This window comes from Hippocampus bargibanti, linkage group LG02 (genome assembly GCF_051943395.1).
Source record: "Hippocampus bargibanti isolate YZ-2025 linkage group LG02, ASM5194339v1, whole genome shotgun sequence".
NCBI classification, from domain to species: domain Eukaryota; kingdom Metazoa; phylum Chordata; class Actinopteri; order Syngnathiformes; family Syngnathidae; genus Hippocampus; species Hippocampus bargibanti.
The window spans coordinates 31,630,691-31,649,071 of record NC_142735.1 but is presented as its reverse complement, the minus strand read 5'-3'; the positions used below and the strand labels follow the sequence as shown (position 1 = coordinate 31,649,071).

Sequence of the window (18,381 nt, the reverse complement as noted above, 5' to 3'; positions counted from 1 at the left end):
ATAGGGCCTAAACTACTAGTAAGACTTTAGTTTGCTGAGGAAGTTTCATGGATAAGAAGTGAAACGTCTGACACCTTCAAAGAAGTACAGATGACGGCTGAAGAAACATTTTCATCGAAAGCCTAATTATGTCCTGCAACGTCATTATTCGGCGACAGAGAACAGAATCCAGAAAGGGGGAAAAAACTGGAAAATAGATGGTTTGAAAGGGGAGTAAAAGAAGCTATTTTCATAAAACAACAAAACCCTTCACTAAATCGCCATGGTGGGGTGAGGTTTAATTCGGATCGTTCCTACAACGGACCTCTGAGGCAACATAGGCTTAGTTATGCTGATGAGGGGATACCAGATCAGATGGCGCAATCAGGCCAGTCGTAGAACCCATACTCAGGCAGGACAATAGAAGTAATCAGTGTAGCCGCAGGAATTAGTCCTCTGCTCCCCCGACCTGAGAGCAGGGACCAATCATATCAGAGTCTGGCACCGCCACGTCTGGACAGTAGGGATATATATATAGGGCCAAAATTACCAGCAAAAGATTTTAGTTCGCTGATGAAGCCTCTTGGATAAGAAGCGAAACGTCCGACACCTTCAAAGAAGTACAGATGACGGCTGACGAAACCTTTTCATCGATACAGAGCCACAGCCACCCTCCTCATCCAGCAGGTTGAGGAGAAGCAGCTTTGGCTCAAGCCAAACTGAAGCAAGGATTTTTACCTTCTGTACCGGGTTTTGCCGGCCAGCTGTGCCCGTTTGGCAACCAGTGCATGAGAAAAGGCAGGCGCATGACCATCTGACACAAACATCCATCTACGTATTTGCTATCTATTCGGTATCTAGCTGGCTAGCTAGTTATATATTTATTAGCTATATAGCTATCTGGCTAGCTAGCTATTAGCTATGTCCAGGTGATTATGAATTATTAATGTATTCTTATTATTAGCTATGTTCTATTAGCTAGCTAACTAGCTTTCTAGCTGTGTTTCTTCCGGGTTGAGTGAACGGTGGTGCGTGTGGCTGCCGCTGATAACCCACAGAAAAACGTGACTGTAAAGTGACCTTGAGTTTTGAAAGGCGCTTTTCAATTAAATGTATTATGATGTCGGCGGTTGGCTCAGTGGCGCCGAAGCCTATGATGTATTTCGCGCGCACATAATAATAATAATAATAAGCAACCCCCGCGACCCTAATGAGGAATAAGCGGTACGGAAAATGAGATGAAATGGGATAATAATAATACATTTCATTTATCAGCGCCTTTCAAAACTCTCAAGGTCACTTTACAGGATGTTTTTCTGTGGGTGAGCAGCGGCAGCCACACACGCCAGCGTTCACTCAACCCGCAAGTAACACAGATAAAAAGCTAGCTAGCTAATATATCGTTAGCTAGCTATATAGCCAATAGTTAGCTAGCCAGATAGCTAGCTCGCTAGCGATATAGCTAATAGTTACCTATCCAGATAGCTCGCTATCTATATAGCTAATAGTTAGTTAGACAGATAGCTAGATAGCGATATAGCTAGCTTAAAAAAATAAACACTTTGGGTTCCTACAGTGGATACGTTAACATGTTACAGGTTATCATGGGTGTACGGAAGGGTTAACTAGAGTTAAATAAAATATTCAAATGAACACACAATTGTTTAGAAAAAGCCTCCGCTTTGATGCAGAAGTGGGCACGTCAGCAAATGTGGACGCTCCATAGTCGGGTGTCGGGTTGCAAGGTGGATCCGCTGTCACTGACGCGTCGCAGAGGACGCTTCACTGTCGGCTCGGTTTGTTGAAGCTGACAAACACGTCCCTGAACTCGGTCAATGATGTGCTCTATTGTTTTTTTTGTCTTTTGCTCAGCGATCAGAGAACGGGAGCTTCAGGAATGGTCAGTTTGACAATAAATCAATCAAATTCTCTTTGTCCAAGCGGACCTGAATTTTCTCCTCTTCTCTTTGCAGACGACCTTTTTCAGAAGGTCATCCAAAGTCGTTCCAGCAGGATGATGCACACCGCACAGTGATGTCACTTCTCTTGTGAAACATTTGCTGGGTTGCTTCATGCCCCCCCACTCACAAATCCCCTTGAGATTCGAGCCACCGCCTTGATGCAAAGCCTTATCAAAACAAAGTACAGTGACACCTCGGTTTACGATTCCCTTGGCTTACGTACTTTTCGGTTTACAAACGTTAAATGTATGAAAATTTTACCTTGGCATACAAACTATTTTTCGGGATACACACGGAGCGCCACAATGAGTGATCTGTCGTTCGTGAACAAGCCCGTCCTAACAAGAAAATGGCAGCCGACTGTTTTTGTCCTCAATACCCTGTTAAAGTACCCGGTTAAAGCCACGTGATTGGTCAAGAATGCAGCAGTGAGAGGAGGTGGTTTAAACATTAAAGAAACAGGCGGATGACAGAGAGAGAGCAATAAAATGGATCGAAAACAGTGAAATTTGGACTCTTTCAACTTTGATAGTTCACAGGGAGAGTGTAGACTGCGAGGTTAAAATTCCAATCAATCAGGCTCCACAAATAACCCGCACAAGCCATCTGTACATTTGATTCAAAAAGCTATCAACCCAGATAAACAGAACACAATTGATGAGGAACAAGGTAAAATTATTGCAGAGAAAGCACCTACAAATGGATCGTTCCTCAAAATGGTGAAAGAAGGAGGCTACGTTCCTCATCAAGTGTTTAATGCTGACGAAACCAGTCACTCCATTCCATCAAGCCATCAACGACCATCACAAAGGTCAATAAAACAACTTTATTATACAGTAGTTTATTTCTTTAATTATAATACCATAGCACATTTATTATACATAAAATAAAGTATATTTTGTGTAGTTTTAAGGCTTAGAAAATTAGGTTTTATGGGCACCTGGGAACGGATTATTCTCATTTGAATGGTTTCCTATGGGAAATTAATTTTTGGGATACACACTTTTCACCTTATACACCCTGTCTGGGAACCAATTAAGTTCGTAAGCGAAGGTATCACTGTATTGCGCTTAAAACCTTTGCAACTCAATCCATTTGAGTTGACTGAGCCAAAATGACTGGAGGAAGCTTTCGCTGCTCTTTAGCATCGTTGCTAACGAGGTTATTATCATCCTTTACTCGCTAATGCTTGCTCTTTGACAACTCGTGCACTAACAAAAACTAATCATCACCAAGACAAAATCAAACGTCTTTCTCTTTTGGACATTGTCCGTGCCATGGTTGCCAAAAGGAATTCTGGGAAACATACCCGGGGGCCCACTTTGGAGCCAGACTCAGTTTTCAATCACTAAGAGGACAACCGACCCCATTTTTTTGTTTCCTAACTGACATCAGAAAAACGTTTTATAGCATCTAAAATACCCAAAACACGCAGGCTGATATTTTAAGTCAAATGCAAAACACCAATAAAAATGACTTTAAGTGTCCCAAAACTGCCACAAAATGAGCTCGGAACTGGGCAGATTCAGAAAGTCCCACCCCCTTGTTCATGACATCATGCCAGGATACTCCTTCACAAACTGCCTTGCTCCAGAATCAAAACAATGGCTTCAGTCAGAGAGTTCAGATTCGGAGAAGATGCTTTCTTGTTACTCATCCAGTTATGAATATGATTCAAATAGTTCTGAAGAGGAAAGCATAAATGTTTGAATCGATTAAAGAAGTCCTTCCGGATCAATTCCAGCCGTCTGGACTTCATTGTAGCGCCCAGAAAATGCACAAGATGGCGCACAAGCTCCATTGGAAATGGGCTGATTTGTCCGCAGGATATTTGTGTCAACTTACACCTTCTTTATGCGTGTTACCGCAATTGGATGCGGCACATGATTCACCATCGCGTCATTTATGGAGTTTTCCTTCTAATTTCGCCATCAACACAATGTTTTCAGACCAAACAAAGTACCCAAAATGCATTGTGTGTCACGTAGGGGATCGTCATCAACTCAAAAACAAGACTTCCTGAATATTCAGCGCGAGTCTTAAAATCTTTATAAAATGCACTCAGTAGAAGTCATTTGAAGTGATTTTACAAATTATGGACGCAACTTGTCCGTCGGTGTCGGTTGTCCTTTAAAGACACTATTGACTGATGTTTTTTTTTTATATATGTGGTCAGCAAGTTGGCCAAAAGTACGAGTGGAGAATCCCGCTCCTGTGGGAAGTCTGTGAGCACAAAGCTGTTCAAAATCAGAATGACTTTTATTTTGTAAAATGTGTCCCATTGATCCCATGCTTTATTTTGGAAGATAACAGGATTTCACTTGAAAAACGGTGACAAAAGTGCAATGATTGTAACAAAAAAACATTGTTGCTCAAATTGAATAAGTTGGGCTGACAACATGAAGAGGTTTCAAGTAAACACAAAGCTGATCAACAATCAGTTTCACCGCCTTGCAGAAGGACACTTGGAATCTATCAAAGATGCATGCGGTTACAATCAACAGAATTCAAGGTGATCAATCCTCACCCTCGACGTGGATTGTTTTTAAGGACATGTGCAACCCATTCATCGGGATGATTAAAGCTTTATGAATAAACAGCGCTTGTCCTCAGCTACATTCACATTGCGGCTCAAATTAGATTAGATTTTTTGGGGGAGGATGAGAGGCGTGACACGTACCATTCGCACTGCACTGATAATCTGATGCCTCACTTTATGTCTCATCCGCTCCTACGCACTAGCCCGGGTTGAGTAAACGCTGCTGCGTGTGGCTGCCACTGTTCACCCACAGAAAAAACTGATCCAGTGACGTTAAAGTGACCTTGAGAGTTTTGAAAGGCGCTTGCAAATGAAACATATTATTATTATTAGTTATCTAGCTCGCTGGCTGGCTATCTGTTAGCTAGCTAACAAGCTATTAGCTAGCTGGTTAGCCCAGTATCTATTAGCTATCTGTTGGCTATCTATTAGCTAGTTGGCTCACTTTCTATCTATTTGAGTTACTTCCGGGTTGAGTGAACGCTGGCGCATGTGGCTGCCACTGTTCACCCACAGAAAAACTGATCCAGTGACGTTAAAGTCACTGAGTGTTTTGAAAGGCGCTTGCAAATGAAATGTATTATTATTATTAGAAGTACCAAGAACTCAACGGAGGGGATGGTGCCGATCCCTCTCTCAAATGACCTCTCATTGAAGATTGGGCAAGCCCATTCGCTGCCCATTTTTTAAACTCTTCGGCATTTGACTCAGACTTGATCTTAATGTTAACGCTTGGTGCTTTCTCCTATCTTTCTTAGCGATTTATTGCTGTATTGTTGCATATATAATAGTTGGTCCATGGACAGTGGCTTGTGTGCAGTGATGGATGTTTGAAAGTGCTCATAAACTGAGTTGAGTTCATGTTTTTAAATGCCGCTTGGGCCTCTTTCACGCGTAGACCAAAATTGATGTTTGAATTTAATGGAATCTCACTTGAAACCCTTATTAGCATTGTGCGGATATTAGTGGCCAAAGATCCCCAAAATGTTTCTACCTTTTCCTGCCTTGCTCATCTGGCGACGAGATCCTTGTGTCAAAACTCAGCCATGTCATGTCTGTTTGAATGGCGCACATCACCCAACGAGATGCTTTGCGCTTGAGCGTGTTACATTGCGGACGTTCACATTAGAAGAAAAGGTTTTTTCAGCCGTCATCTGTACTTCTTTGAAGGTGTCGGACGTTTCGCTTCTTATCCAAGAGGCTTTGTCAGCGAACTATTTTTTTTTTGCTGGTAGTTTTGGCCCTGTATATATATCCCTACTGTCCAGACGTGGCAGTGCCAGACTCTTCTATGATTGGTCCCTGCTCTCAGGTTTGGGGGAGCAGAGGACTACTCCCTGCGGCTACACTGATTACTTCCATTGTCCTGCCTGAGTATGGGGTCTACGACTGGCCTGATTGCCATGTATCTGGTATCACCTCATCAGCATAACTAAGCCTATGTTGCCTAAGAAGTCGGTTGTAGGAACGATCCAAATTGAACCTCACCCCACCCTGGCGATTTAGTGAAGAGTTTTGCTGTTTTATGAAAATAGCTTCTTTTACTCCCCTTTCAATCATTTGGGCTTTATCAAACCAGAGTCTGGCACCGCCAGTAGGGATATATATATATAGGGCCGAAACTACCAGCAAAAGATTTTAGTTCACTGGAGAAGCCTCTTGGATAACAAGTGAAACGTCCGACACCTTCAAAGAAGTACAGATGACGGCTGAAGAAACCTTTTCATCGATGGACCACTACTGTACGTCTGAGAGCTTACACAGACGTTCATATTAGAAGTTGCTTTTTATGACGTGAACCACTACATGAAAAAGATTAGATTGGACAAAAAAATGAACTGGGGCATTGTGAATGTAGCCAATATGACAAGCGGAAGTCATCCAAAACACACACACACACACACACAAAACACACAAGATTAAAGCTGATCAATCCACCTGGATTTTCTTTCATGACCCATGATCGTTTGCAATCACCCCCCCCCCCCCCCCACCACCACCGTCAACATGCAAAATATGAATAAAAAGGAAAAAGATTGTTGATGGATTGGTTGATTGATAGATTGATGGCGGCCGGTAAAGATGACTAATACACAGTGAAAGCAACGTCAGCACACTGACGGCAGAGTGCGGGCAGTTCAGCCGATCCTCACGGTTTTCCGATGTCCACTGTGATCTTGGTGTAAAGCGCCAGCGCCTCCTTGGAAACCAGCTTGTAGGATAGCGAATTGATGCCGTCCTTGTTCATCGTCTCCCTGGTGTGAGCGATGCGGTCGAACCTGAAGCCATGAAAAAAAAAGGCCAGTCAGCATTTGGTGGCCAAAGAGAAAAGGACAGAGCAATAATAATAATAATACAGTGATACCTCGGTTTACGAACCGCTTTGCTTACGAACGTTAAATTTATGAAAATGTTACCTTGGCATACAAACTATTTTTTGGGATACACACGGAGCGCCACAATGAGCGATGTGTCGTTCGCGAACAAGCCCGTTCTCCTAACAAGAAAATGGCAGCCGGCTTGTTTTGGTCCTCTATTCCCCGCCCCAGTCTTCGGTTAAAGCCACGTGATTGGTCAAGAACGCAGCAGTGAGGGGAGTCGGTTTAAACATTAAAGAGACAGGCAGACGACAAAGAGAGAGTGACAAAATGGATAGAAAACAGTGAAATTTGGACTCGTTTCAACTTGGATAGTTCAAAGGCAGAGTGTAAACTGCAAGGTTAAAATTCCCATCAATCAGGCTCCACAAGCCATCTGTACACTTGATGCAAAAAGCTATCAACCCAGCTAAACAGAACACAATTGCAGAGAAAGCACCTTCAAGGGATCATTCCTCAAGATGGTGAAAGAAGAAGGCTGCGTTCCTCATCAAGTGTTTAATGCAGATGAAACCGGCAACTCCATTCCATCAAGCCATCAATGACCATCACAAAGGTAAATAAAACCACTATATTATAAAGTATAGTATATTTCTTTAATTATAATACCATAGCACACAGGTGTCAAAGTCAAGGCCCGCGGGCCAAATCCGGCCCGCCACATCATTTTTTTCGGCCCGCAAAAGCAAATCAAACTTGTGAAATTCCATGATGATTGCTAAAATCTGAGCCAAAATTTCATATGTTTGGATGTCAACCACAATAAAAGTCATTATTGTTGACTTCAGATTTGAAAACGAGTTATTCATTAATTTGCTGTGTGCTCTATATGTAATATTTGAAGGGATGTAAACATTCTAATGGGTTCCCCAAATTCATAACGGCCCTCGAGAGGAAACTATAACTACAATGTGGCCCGCGGCAAAAAATGACTTTGACACCCCTGCCATAGCACATTTATTATACATAAAATAAGGTATATTTTGTGTAGTTTTAAGGCTTAGAAAATTAGAAAATTATGTTTTATGGGAACCTGGGAACGGATTATGCTTATTTTAATGGTTTCCTTTTGGGAAATTACTTTTTGGGATGTACACTTTTCGCCTTACACACTCTGTCTGGGAACCAATTAAGTTTGTAATCCAAGGTATGACTGTAATACATACACATACACAATACATACATACAAGTGCCTTTCAAAGCTTTCAAGGACACTTCACAGTCACAGCGAACAAGACAGACTGCGCCCGTCTCCAAACCAAGGCGCTCCATCGGCACAAAGAGGAGGAGTGTCTTGTCTTACCGCATAGGGTTGGGCTCGTTCTGTTTGTCTCTCTCGTGGCGAATCATGCGGCATTTCCCCACCTCGCCGCTAGGCCTGGAGATGGACATGCCCTTGGATGCCAACCTGCCAAAACAAGAGCGCATGCTACAAACTGCAAAACAACCGCAGTCAAGGATACGCGATACACATGAACAGAGAGGCGAAAGTGGGCAGACAGGTACTGATGTCCAAGAGCAAGTTCGTAGTGATGTGTCGTTCGCGAATGAGCCGGTTCTTAGAGCCGGATCTCTGAAGTGAATGAAGAGAGCCGACTCCCAAGAAAGAGCCGGAAATTTTCCCTTCTATTCCCCGCCCCCAGTCTTCGTTAAAGCCGCACGTCATTGGTCAAGATCCGTGGTAGAGGAGGCAGGGGAGAATTAGACACACGCAGCAGTGAGGGGAAGGGGTAGGGGTTAGAAAAACAGTTCAACGAAAGACACATTTCTGAGAACTTAGCAGAGGAGCTGAGGAGGTAGTGCAGGACTCATGCACTGTTTTGGAGCCATTTGAGAAGGTCACTGGAGATCATCATCATCATACATTTCATTTCTAAGCACCTTTCAAAATTTTCAAGGTCACTTTCCAGTCCCTGGATAAGTTTTTCTGTGGGTGAGCAGCGGCAGCCACACGCGCCAGCGTTCACTCAAACCGGAATAACTTAAATCGAAAGAAAGCTAGCTAGCTAATAGATAGCCAGCTAGAGAGCTCGCTAGATAGACAGCTAATCGGTAGTTAATAGATAGCTAGCTAGATAGCCAGCCAATAGAAAGACAGCCAGCCAGTTAGTTAAATGACAACCGAAACCATTTTTTTGTTTCCTAACTGACATCAGAAAAACGTTTTACAGCATCTAAAATACCCAAAACACGCAGGCTGATATTTTTAGTCAAATGCAAAACACCAATAAAAATGACTTCAAGTGTCCCAAAACGACTTCAAAATGAATGGCGAGTTTTAGAAGGTGCCGCCCACTTGTTCGTGATGTCAGGCCAGGACGTCTTGCCGTGCTCTAGAATCAAAACAATTGCTTCAGATTCGGAGAAGATGCTTTCTTGTTACTCATCCAGTTATGAATATGATTCAAATAGTTCTGAAGAGGAAAGCATAAATGTTTGCAATCATTTAAATAAGTCCTTCCATATCATTTTGAGGCGCCTGGACTCCAATGTAGCTCCCCGAAAATGCACAAGATGGCGTCCAAGCTCTGTTGGAAATGGGCTGATTTGTCTGCTGGGAATTTTGTGTCAACTAATATCAAATAGCAGTCTTGGTGCAACACACAATGATTCACCATCGTGTTTTCCTTCTAATTTCGCCATCAACACGGATCAAAACGATGTTTTCAGACCAAACAAAGTACCCAAAATGCATTGTGTGTCGCTTTCTCAGTCACGGGCGTTCCCTCCGTGATGTCACGTAGGGGAATCGTCATCAACTCAAAAACAAGACTTCCTGAATATTCAGCGTGAGTGTTATAACATTGAATATACCTATATGCGGTGAAATCTTTGTAAAATACGCTCAGTAAAAGTCATTTGAAGTTATTCTGCAAATTATGGACACAACAAGTCTGGAGGCGTCGGTTGTCCTTTAAATAGCTAATAGACAGCAAATAGCTAGCCAACAGCTAACAAAGCTGCCATTTTGGGCGTTTCACAAGCGCAATACTTTGGACTAGAATCATTTTGAAGCTGTTGGAGGGCGGCGATTTATTCATCTGTGTTTTTTGAGCGAATGCAGAAGGCTCGTCAGAACCTGCCGCCGGTCGAAATGGTCGTAAGTCGAAATACATTTAAAATGTTGAATAGAGACTCGGAGGCTAAATGACATGCAAACTCCCCCCCTCTGGTGCCATCACACGGTCGATTGCTGTGTGAGAATGAGATGCTGGCTGGCTAAAATTGTTGGACACATTGCTGGCCTGCTAGCGCGTTGCGGTGCCAGGCGTAGAATTAACATTTTTAAAAATAGGGTCTGGAGGTAATGGTCGTAAGTACGGGTGGTTGTAAGTCGAGCTTGTCGTAAGTCGGATGTTACCTGTATATAAAGCCATATAAATAAAAATATTTGATATAGTGTATTTTTGAGTAATTTGTTTTTCACGTAATTTTACATGATTTTTGGAACATTCCTCAAGATGGTGAAAGAAGAAGGTTACGTTCCTCATCTAGTGTTTAATGCTGATGAAACCGGCCACTCCATTCTATGAAGCCATCAACGACCATCACAAAGGTAAATAAAACGACTTTGTTATACAGTACAGTTTATTTCATTCATTATAATACCATAGCACATTTATTTTACATGAATTAAGGTCAATTTTGTGTCATTTTAAGGCTTAGAAAATTAGAACGTAGAAAACTATGTTTTATGGGACCTGGGAACGGATTATTTCCATTTTAATTTTTTTCTATGGAAAATTAATTTTGAGGATATACACTTTTTGCCTTACACACTCTGTCTGGGAACCAATTGAGTTCGGAAGCCAAGGTATCACTGTAGTTAATTAATTTAAGCAACAACAAAAACTAAAGAGCAAAAAGAGCCGGATCTTTTTAGTGAGCCGATCCAAAAGAACCGGCTCTCTGAAAGGAGCCGGAATTCCCATAAGTTTGAACTTTTGCTATGGAAGACCATACTTTGATCCGGACGGTCTGTTGGAAAGCAAAGCGTCCCCGAAACCGTTCACGATGGATGTCGATAGCCGTGGGGCTATCCAAAGAAGTGCCGATGTGCACAGTGGAATCACGCTCCACTGTGAGACGAATAAAGGCTAAGCCAGAGATTGTCAAGGCGACAAAATCTCTGTGACTGTGCGCGCTTGGGGTAGGCAATAGGTCGGCGGGCGCTAACCTGTTGTAGATGTCGTCGTCCTCACCTCCCCACCCCCAGTAGTTGTTGGGGAAGCCATTGATCCGCAGGTACTGCTCTTTCATCATAGACGACACGCCGCCAAAGTACTGCTTGTACGGCAACCTGCGCACAAGCCGACACGTGTGAGCATTCCTATACAGTCATTGTGTATGTGCGTGTGTGTGAGTGTGTTTGTATGACTAGTCTTGTGAGGACCACTAACATTTTATACCATACGTAGTGAGGACATTTTTGACAAGTGAGGACCTTTTGCCCGGTCCTCACTTGTCAAGTTTTTCATTCTAAAGGCTTCTTTCTAGAGGGTCTATATATGCATCTGTTAAAGTTTCAGAAAGGTCCTCACAAATTCACAGAAAAAGATTTTTTTGATGTATATTTTCATTTCACTTGGATACACACACTTTTTACTCACTGTGTGTGTTTATGTGTGTGTCTGTGTGTGTTTAATGAGAGGAAAAAGTTCATAGCACAAAAAGTAAAACAATATTTTAACCAAATTCACTATAGGGGCGAGGACTTTGAATGTAGCCATTCAGAAACCTCACTCCTGCTGTTATTTCAGTTTCAAAAGTTCATACCACAAAAAGTAAAACAATATTTTAACCAAATTCACTATAGGGGTGAGGACTTTGAATGTAGCCATTCAGAAACCTCACTCCTGCTGTTATTTCAGTTTCAAGTTCACTTTTTATTTCTTTGTTTTTAAAGAAGTTGAAGTGGGAAATGGGGTGACATTTAGTGTTCAAATGTAACACTAGTCCTTCTCTAAACTTATCAGCAACGGTGGTCCTCACTCCTTTATCTGGAGTTATCCAGACCTCACAAAACCATTGAAACAGGAATATCAGAGAGAGTCAGAGTGAGCTTTATATACATACAGCACAGATGAAATGAATGTCCTCTCGGACCCAGCGTGCAAGGCACTTATAATGTGGCTAAAAAAGACATACAATTGACAACAGACAATAGATGTAACTTCTGAATGTAAAGTGAGGTAGTGTCGTATGTAAAGTGAGGTAGTGACGTATGTAAAGTGAGGTAGTGTCATATGTAAAGTGACGTAATGTAGTAAAGCAAATACAAACAACAAAAAAAGGGTTGAAGTGAGGTATTGCAAAAAAAACGAGAAAGAAAAAAAATAGAGTTCATGATGATAGTACAGCGTGTAGCGTGAACTTAGAGTCCGGTGAGTGTGGCAGTAGGAAGTGGCAGGGGGGGCAGGGCTGGGAGGGAGTTGAGTCTCGTGACTGCCTGGTGGCAGAAACTGTCCTTGAGCCTGCTGCTCTTGGCTCGGAGACTCCGCAGTCTCCTACCCGATGGCAGCAGGCTGAAGAGGCTGTGGGAGGGATGGGTGGGATCGCCAGCGACCCTGATGGCTCTGCGGGTGAGGCGGGTGTTGTAAATGTCCTGAAGGAGGGGAGAGAGACACTGATGATCTTCTCAGTTGTCCTCACAATGCGCTGCAGAGTCTTACGGCAGGACATCGTGCAGGCGCCGTACCACACGGTGATACAGCTGGTCAGGCTGCTCTCGATGGTACCGCGGTAGAAGGAGGTCGTGATGGGGGTTGGGGCTCCCAACTCTTTTGAGCTTGCGGAGGAAGTACAGGCGCTGGTGGCTACGATGGTTAGTGGAGCATGCTGGGGGTGCACTCTCCTGAAGTCCACAACAATCTCCTTCGTCTTCTTCACATTCAGACGGAGATTGTTGTCCTTGCACCACATGACCAGGCGGCTGACCTCGTCCCTGTAGGCTGTCTCCTCATCGTTGTTGATGAGGCCCGCCACAGTTGTGTCATCCACAAACTTTATGAAGAGGGTGGAGTTGGGTGATGATAGTGAGCAGTCATGTGTGAGCAGAGTGAAGAGGAAGGGGCTCAGCACACACCCCTGGGGTGCCTCTGAGTTCAGCGTGATGGTGCTGGAGGTGTTATTTCCAACTCTGACTGCCTGTGGTCTCCCAGTCAGGAAAGCACTTTGTGAGGATGGGAGTGAGAAAATGGCGTCTGCTACACTGCGCAAGACACGGAAGCTGGTCACGTGACCAACGGTGCGACCGATACAGATTTCAATAATGGTGGTACTGTATAGAAACCCCTAAGCAAATATCGATTCACCTCAAAGCAGGGGTGTCAAAGTCATTTTTTGCCGCGGGCCACATTGTAGTTATGGTTTCCTCTAGAGGGCCGTTATGAATTTGGGGAACCCATTAGAATGTTTAAATCCCTTCAAATATTACATATAGAGCACACAGCAAATTAATGAATAACTCGTTTTCAAATGTGAAGTCAAGAATAATGACTTTTATTGTGGTTGACATCCAAAAATGTGAAATTTTAGCTCAGATTTTAGCAATCATCATGGAATTTAACAAGTTTGATTTGCTTTCGCGGGCCGAAAAAAATGATGTGGCAGGCCGAATTTAGCCCGCGGGCCTTGACTTTGACACTTGTGCTCTAAGGGATCGCCTCACGCTGTCCTGGGACAGTGTCAGCACCTGGTTGCCGGGAGGTGGTGGGGTCTTCTGTGCTGGAGTGCTGTTGTCTGCCTCGAAGCGGGCGAAGAAGTCATTCAGCTGGTTCAGCAGAGTGGCGGAGTTCTTGCAGGACTGTGGAGGGGGCTTGTAGTCTGTGATGTTCTGTATCCCACGCCACAGGTGGTGTCTCTGCTGTCTCTGAAGTGGTTGGAGATCCTCCTGGAGTGCTGTCTCTTGGCCATCCTGATGCCGCTTGACAGCCCTGACTGTCCTCAGGCCCAGCTCATCGCCAGCTTTGTAGGCAGCGTTCCAAGCCCTAAGGAGCTTGTGGACTACACCTGTCAGCCATGGCTTCTGGTTGGCCCGGATGGTGACAGATCTGGTGACAGTCACGTCATCCATACACTTCCTCATGTCGGAAGTAACAGAGTCTGTGTACTCTTGGAGGTCTGTGGTGTTGTCGTAGGTGGCCACTTGTCTGAACATCTTCCAGTCAGTGTTGGTTGGAGAAGCAGTCTTTGAGTGCCTCTGACGACCCGTCAGGCCACACCCTTATCTGCCTCTTGACTGGTTTGACGACTTTGACAAGTGGCCTGTATGCGGGCATTAAACATGAGAGTGGAGTGGTCCGAAGCTCCTAGGTGGGGGAGGGGGTCGGCTTTGTAGGCTCCTTTGTGTGTGGTGAAAACATTGTCCAGAATGTTGCTACCTCTAGTCGGAAAGTTAATCTATGCATGGAGTTGTGGAAACACTTTTCGGGTTGGCACAGTTGAAAACGCGAGCCAGGATAAGGAAAGCATCTGGGGGGGCTGTCTGTTGCTCACTGATGTGCTGGTAGAGTTCATTCAATGCCGCACTCCTGTTGTTAATTAAGCTCTGGGGGATGTAAACTGCTACCAGCAGAATGGCACTAAATTCCCTCAGCAGTTAGAATGGCCGACATTTTACGACCATAAGCTCCATCAGTGGTGAGCAGTGTTTGCATACCACAACAGCCACCAGGCATCACTGATGTAAACACCCCCGCCGCGAGTCTTCCCCCCCTCGACGAGCGCTCTGTCTGCCCGGAAGCTAGTTAGCTGGGCTAGCTGGATGGCACTGTCCGGTATGCTGTCGTTCAGCCATGTTTCTACAAACACAAGGGTACAACACTCACCCACGGTCTTGGAAGTTGAGTGAAGAAGTCTTATGTAGTACATTTTATTGTCCAGCGAGCGTACGTTACTAGCGTGATGGTAGGAATGGGCGGCCGGAGGGGGCTAGCCACGAGCCTAGTGTGGATACATCCACGCTGCCCCCTCTTCTGTTTCCTCATACAGCGCTTGTGGCGCCTCCACTCTGGGTTGGGTGCAGGAGTGGATGTCGGTGGAGGAGTAAGGGTTGGTGGACGAGCCGACTAACTGAGCAATCCACACTTGCGTAACACTTCTGCTTCAGCTGGTTTTGGTGTTAAAAAGGAATTGCCGATGTCGAGCAGAACCTCACGGGAGTAGGTACGTCTCGGGTGTAGCCAGGCAGACGGAGACGAACATTTACACGAGTGAGATAAACATAATAAACACGAAAACACCAATTTGCCGAGAGAGAGAGAGAATGTGTGTGTGTGTGTGTGTGTGTGTGTGTGTGTGTGTGTGCGTGTGTGTGTGTGTGTGTGTGTGTGTGTGTGTGTGTGTGTGTGTGTGAGGGGGAACGCATGTTTTGATAGAGAATTCAAACCCAAGTCCTTCTTTACGACCTGCGGCATTTGCTGAGCATAGCCATGGGGCCAGAGCAAAAAGGCCAAGCGCCGATTTTACGAAGCTTTCGCACGGTTCGGAAATAGCAATCGAGGATTCTCTTTGAGTGTTGTCGCCACCATTTCCATGTTTCCTGCAGTCCACCAGGTGTCAGTATTCAGCAACACAGTGTCAATACAGTGTGTCACTGTGTCGAAACGAAACAGGATGCCTCATCTACCCATCACGAGCAATCTCCAACCAGCGTTCAGCTCAAGAAGGCAAGCGAGGCGACGGCAACGGCGGCGAGTCTGACCTGAACCCAAACTTGTCCATGGAGACAGACAAGTGCCTGGGCTGACTGAAGCACTTGTAAATGTTGCGGTCGTCCATGGGGATCAAGTCCACGTCACTGAAGACAAAGCAGTCGTAGTCGTACTCCTTCATGGCCTCCACGTAGCCCACGTTCAGCAGTTTGGCTCGGTTGAAGATCTCCTCGCCGTCCTGACGTGCACGCACATGAACAAGGACGCTCAGATGGCTTCATGAGGCACGGGTGTGGCATTTGAAGGCTGCACATAGGAAGTTCCGCTGGCGGATTTGTGGGTGGGAGTGACGTACAGTGATACCTCGGTTTACGAACTTCTTGGCTTGCAAACTTTTCGGTTTACAAACATTATTTTTACATTTTAACATTTTTTTGTTCTTTTGACTTCAAGACGGCGCCGCGAGAGTGGCTGCCTTTCCAGCAGCTCCTATGTTTTGCTTTTCTACTTTCATTTCTTTCATAACTTTGCTGCTGTGAAATGTAAATTTCTCCACTGCGAGACTAATAAAGGCAAATCCAATCCAATCCAATTAAATGTATGTAAATTTTACCTTGGCTTACGAACTATTTTTCGGGATACACACGGGGCTGCCACAATGAGTGATGTGTCGTTCGCGAAAGAGCCCGTTATCCTAAAAGAAAATGGCCGCTAGCTTGTTTTGGTCCTCTATTCCCTGCCCCCAGTTGTCGGTTAAAGCCATGTGATTGGTCAAGAACGCAGCAGAGAGGGGAGGTTGTTACAGACAGAGACAGAGTGAAGCCCTTCTCCAAAAAAACGTAGCAGTGAGGGGAGGTGGTTTAAACATTAAAGAAACAGGCAGACGACAGGAAGAGAGTGACAAAATGGATAGAAAACAGTGACATTTGGACTCGTTTCAACATTAATAGTTCAAAGGTAGAGTGTAGACTGCAAGGTTAAAATATCCTATCAATCAGGCTCCACAAATAACCCGCACAAGCCATCTGTACACTTGATGCAAAAAGCGATCAACCCAGCTAAACAGAACACAATTGATGAGGAACAAGGTAACATTATCGCAGAGAAAGCACCTCCGAGGGATCATTCCTCAAGATGGTAAACGAAGAAGGTTACGTTCCTCATCATGTGTTTAATGCTGATGGACTCCATTCTATGAAGCCATCAACGACCATCACAAAGGTAAATAAAACGACTTTATTATACTGTACAGTTTATTTATTTAATTGTAATACCATAGCACATTTATTCTACATAAAATAAGGTATATTTTGTGTAGTTTTAAGGCTGAGAAAATTGGGAACGAATTATTCTCATTTTAATTGTTTACAATTGGAAATTAATTTTTGGGATACACACTTTTCGCTTTACACACTCTGTCTGAGAACCAATTAAGTTACTAAGCCAAGGTGTCACTGTACTCAGAATCCCTCGACGCTGGACACAAAGTTGGATTTTGCAAACAGAGCAAAGCAAGCTCACCTGCCAACGCCGAGTAGACAAAATCACACCGCGACTTTACAGGAAGAGCGAGAAAGAGAAGCGGAAGAACAAGAAGGTGGCGCCGCCCCCTCTGTCATCAGTCAGCCAAGGTGGGCCGCTATTGGCCAACACGTGGCGCAGGGGGGCGTGTCAGAGCAGCTCCGGAGCGATGAGTCTGTCGTGCCGGGTTCGGGTTAAAATAGGAGCAAGGAAGAAGACGACAAGGAAGAGCTTTAGCACGACATGCTACAACGTGGGTGAAGATGCCCCCCTGCCGGGCACCCCAAGGCCTGTTCCCTTTTGCCCCTAGAGATCTTTGCATAGCAGTGCCGGTGCAGGATCGCCGAGCGCCATTTTGCAGGCTCAAAATGATGTCAAAAGCCGCGAGTGCATTTTTCCGACATCTCAACTATCTCACGCACGGTGTACCGAACTGAATCCTTTTTCATCACGATGGGGGACAGAGCTTTCAGCCGCTCTGTCCCCAAACTCTGGAACACACTTCCTCCCAACATTCGCAACATCAATTCTCTTCCCACCTTCAAATCCCCTCTCAAAACCCACCATTTTAAAATTGCATTCTCTATGTAGCTCTCTCTCTTGTTTCTATTTATAATTTTATTTTATTTATTGTATTCTATTTGTGATAGTATATTATTTATTATAGTACCTATGCTTGTCTGTGACTGTAAAGTGTCCTTGAGAGCTTTGAAAGCTTAAAATGAAATGTATTATATTATTATTATTATTATTATTATTATTACTACGACTATTATTACTATGACTATTATTATTATTACTACTACTACTATTATTATTATTACTACTACTGCTATTATTATTCCTACTACTACTATTATTACTACTACCATTATTATTATTATTACTACTACTACTATTATTATAACTAATACTATTATTATTATTATCACTACTACGACTATTATTATTAGTACTACTACAATTAGTATTACTACTACTACAAATATTATTACTACTACTACTACTACTACTATTATTACTACTACTACTATTATTCGATGAGAAGGTTTCTTCAGCCGTCATCTGTACAAAAGTGAAGGTTTCGGACGTTTCGCCTCCTATCCAAGAGACTTCGTCAGCGAACTAAAGTCTGACTGGTCGTATCGGCCCCATTTATATATCCCTAATGTCCAGACCTAGTGGTGCCGGACACAGCTATGATGGGTCCCTACTCTCAGGTTGGGGGGGGCGCGGGACCCCCCCCTGTGGCCCCACTGATTGTTCCTACATTCCTGACTAACGATTGGCCTATTACCCCCACTCCCCCCGGTATCACCTCATCAGCATAACGACCCTCATCAGCATTG

The 18,381-nt window shown here is 44.1% G+C and overlaps 2 protein-coding genes and 1 long non-coding RNA gene across 3 annotated transcripts in view; 2 read left to right on the top strand and 1 right to left on the bottom strand.

The window, feature by feature from the left end:
• Positions 1–6,513, top strand: part of LOC148902461 (uncharacterized) — a 128,552-nt gene extending 122,039 nt beyond the window's left edge. The window contains exon 2 of the long non-coding RNA XR_016114305.1: positions 2,868–6,513. This is a non-coding gene — a long non-coding RNA (uncharacterized LOC148902461). The remainder of the gene's footprint in view (positions 1–2,867) is intronic.
• tgfbi (transforming growth factor, beta-induced) overlaps positions 1–6,513 on the top strand; it is a 34,199-nt gene extending 27,686 nt beyond the window's left edge. The window contains exons 16-17 of the mRNA XM_088991029.1: positions 1,852–1,879; positions 1,953–6,513. Of these exons, the coding sequence (XP_088847155.1) occupies positions 1,852–1,879; positions 1,953–2,014 (90 nt within the window). The 3' untranslated portion in view covers positions 2,015–6,513. The remainder of the gene's footprint in view (positions 1–1,851; positions 1,880–1,952) is intronic.
• b4galt1l (DP-Gal:betaGlcNAc beta 1,4- galactosyltransferase, polypeptide 1, like) overlaps positions 6,259–18,381 on the bottom strand; it is a 26,020-nt gene continuing 13,897 nt past the window's right edge. Inside the window, exons 3-6 of the mRNA XM_088991014.1 lie at positions 15,562–15,749; positions 11,035–11,157; positions 8,161–8,265; positions 6,259–6,758 (exon numbers count right to left, since the gene is read on the bottom strand). Coding sequence (XP_088847140.1) covers positions 6,629–6,758; positions 8,161–8,265; positions 11,035–11,157; positions 15,562–15,749 — 546 coding nt within the window. The 3' untranslated portion in view covers positions 6,259–6,628. The remainder of the gene's footprint in view (positions 6,759–8,160; positions 8,266–11,034; positions 11,158–15,561; positions 15,750–18,381) is intronic.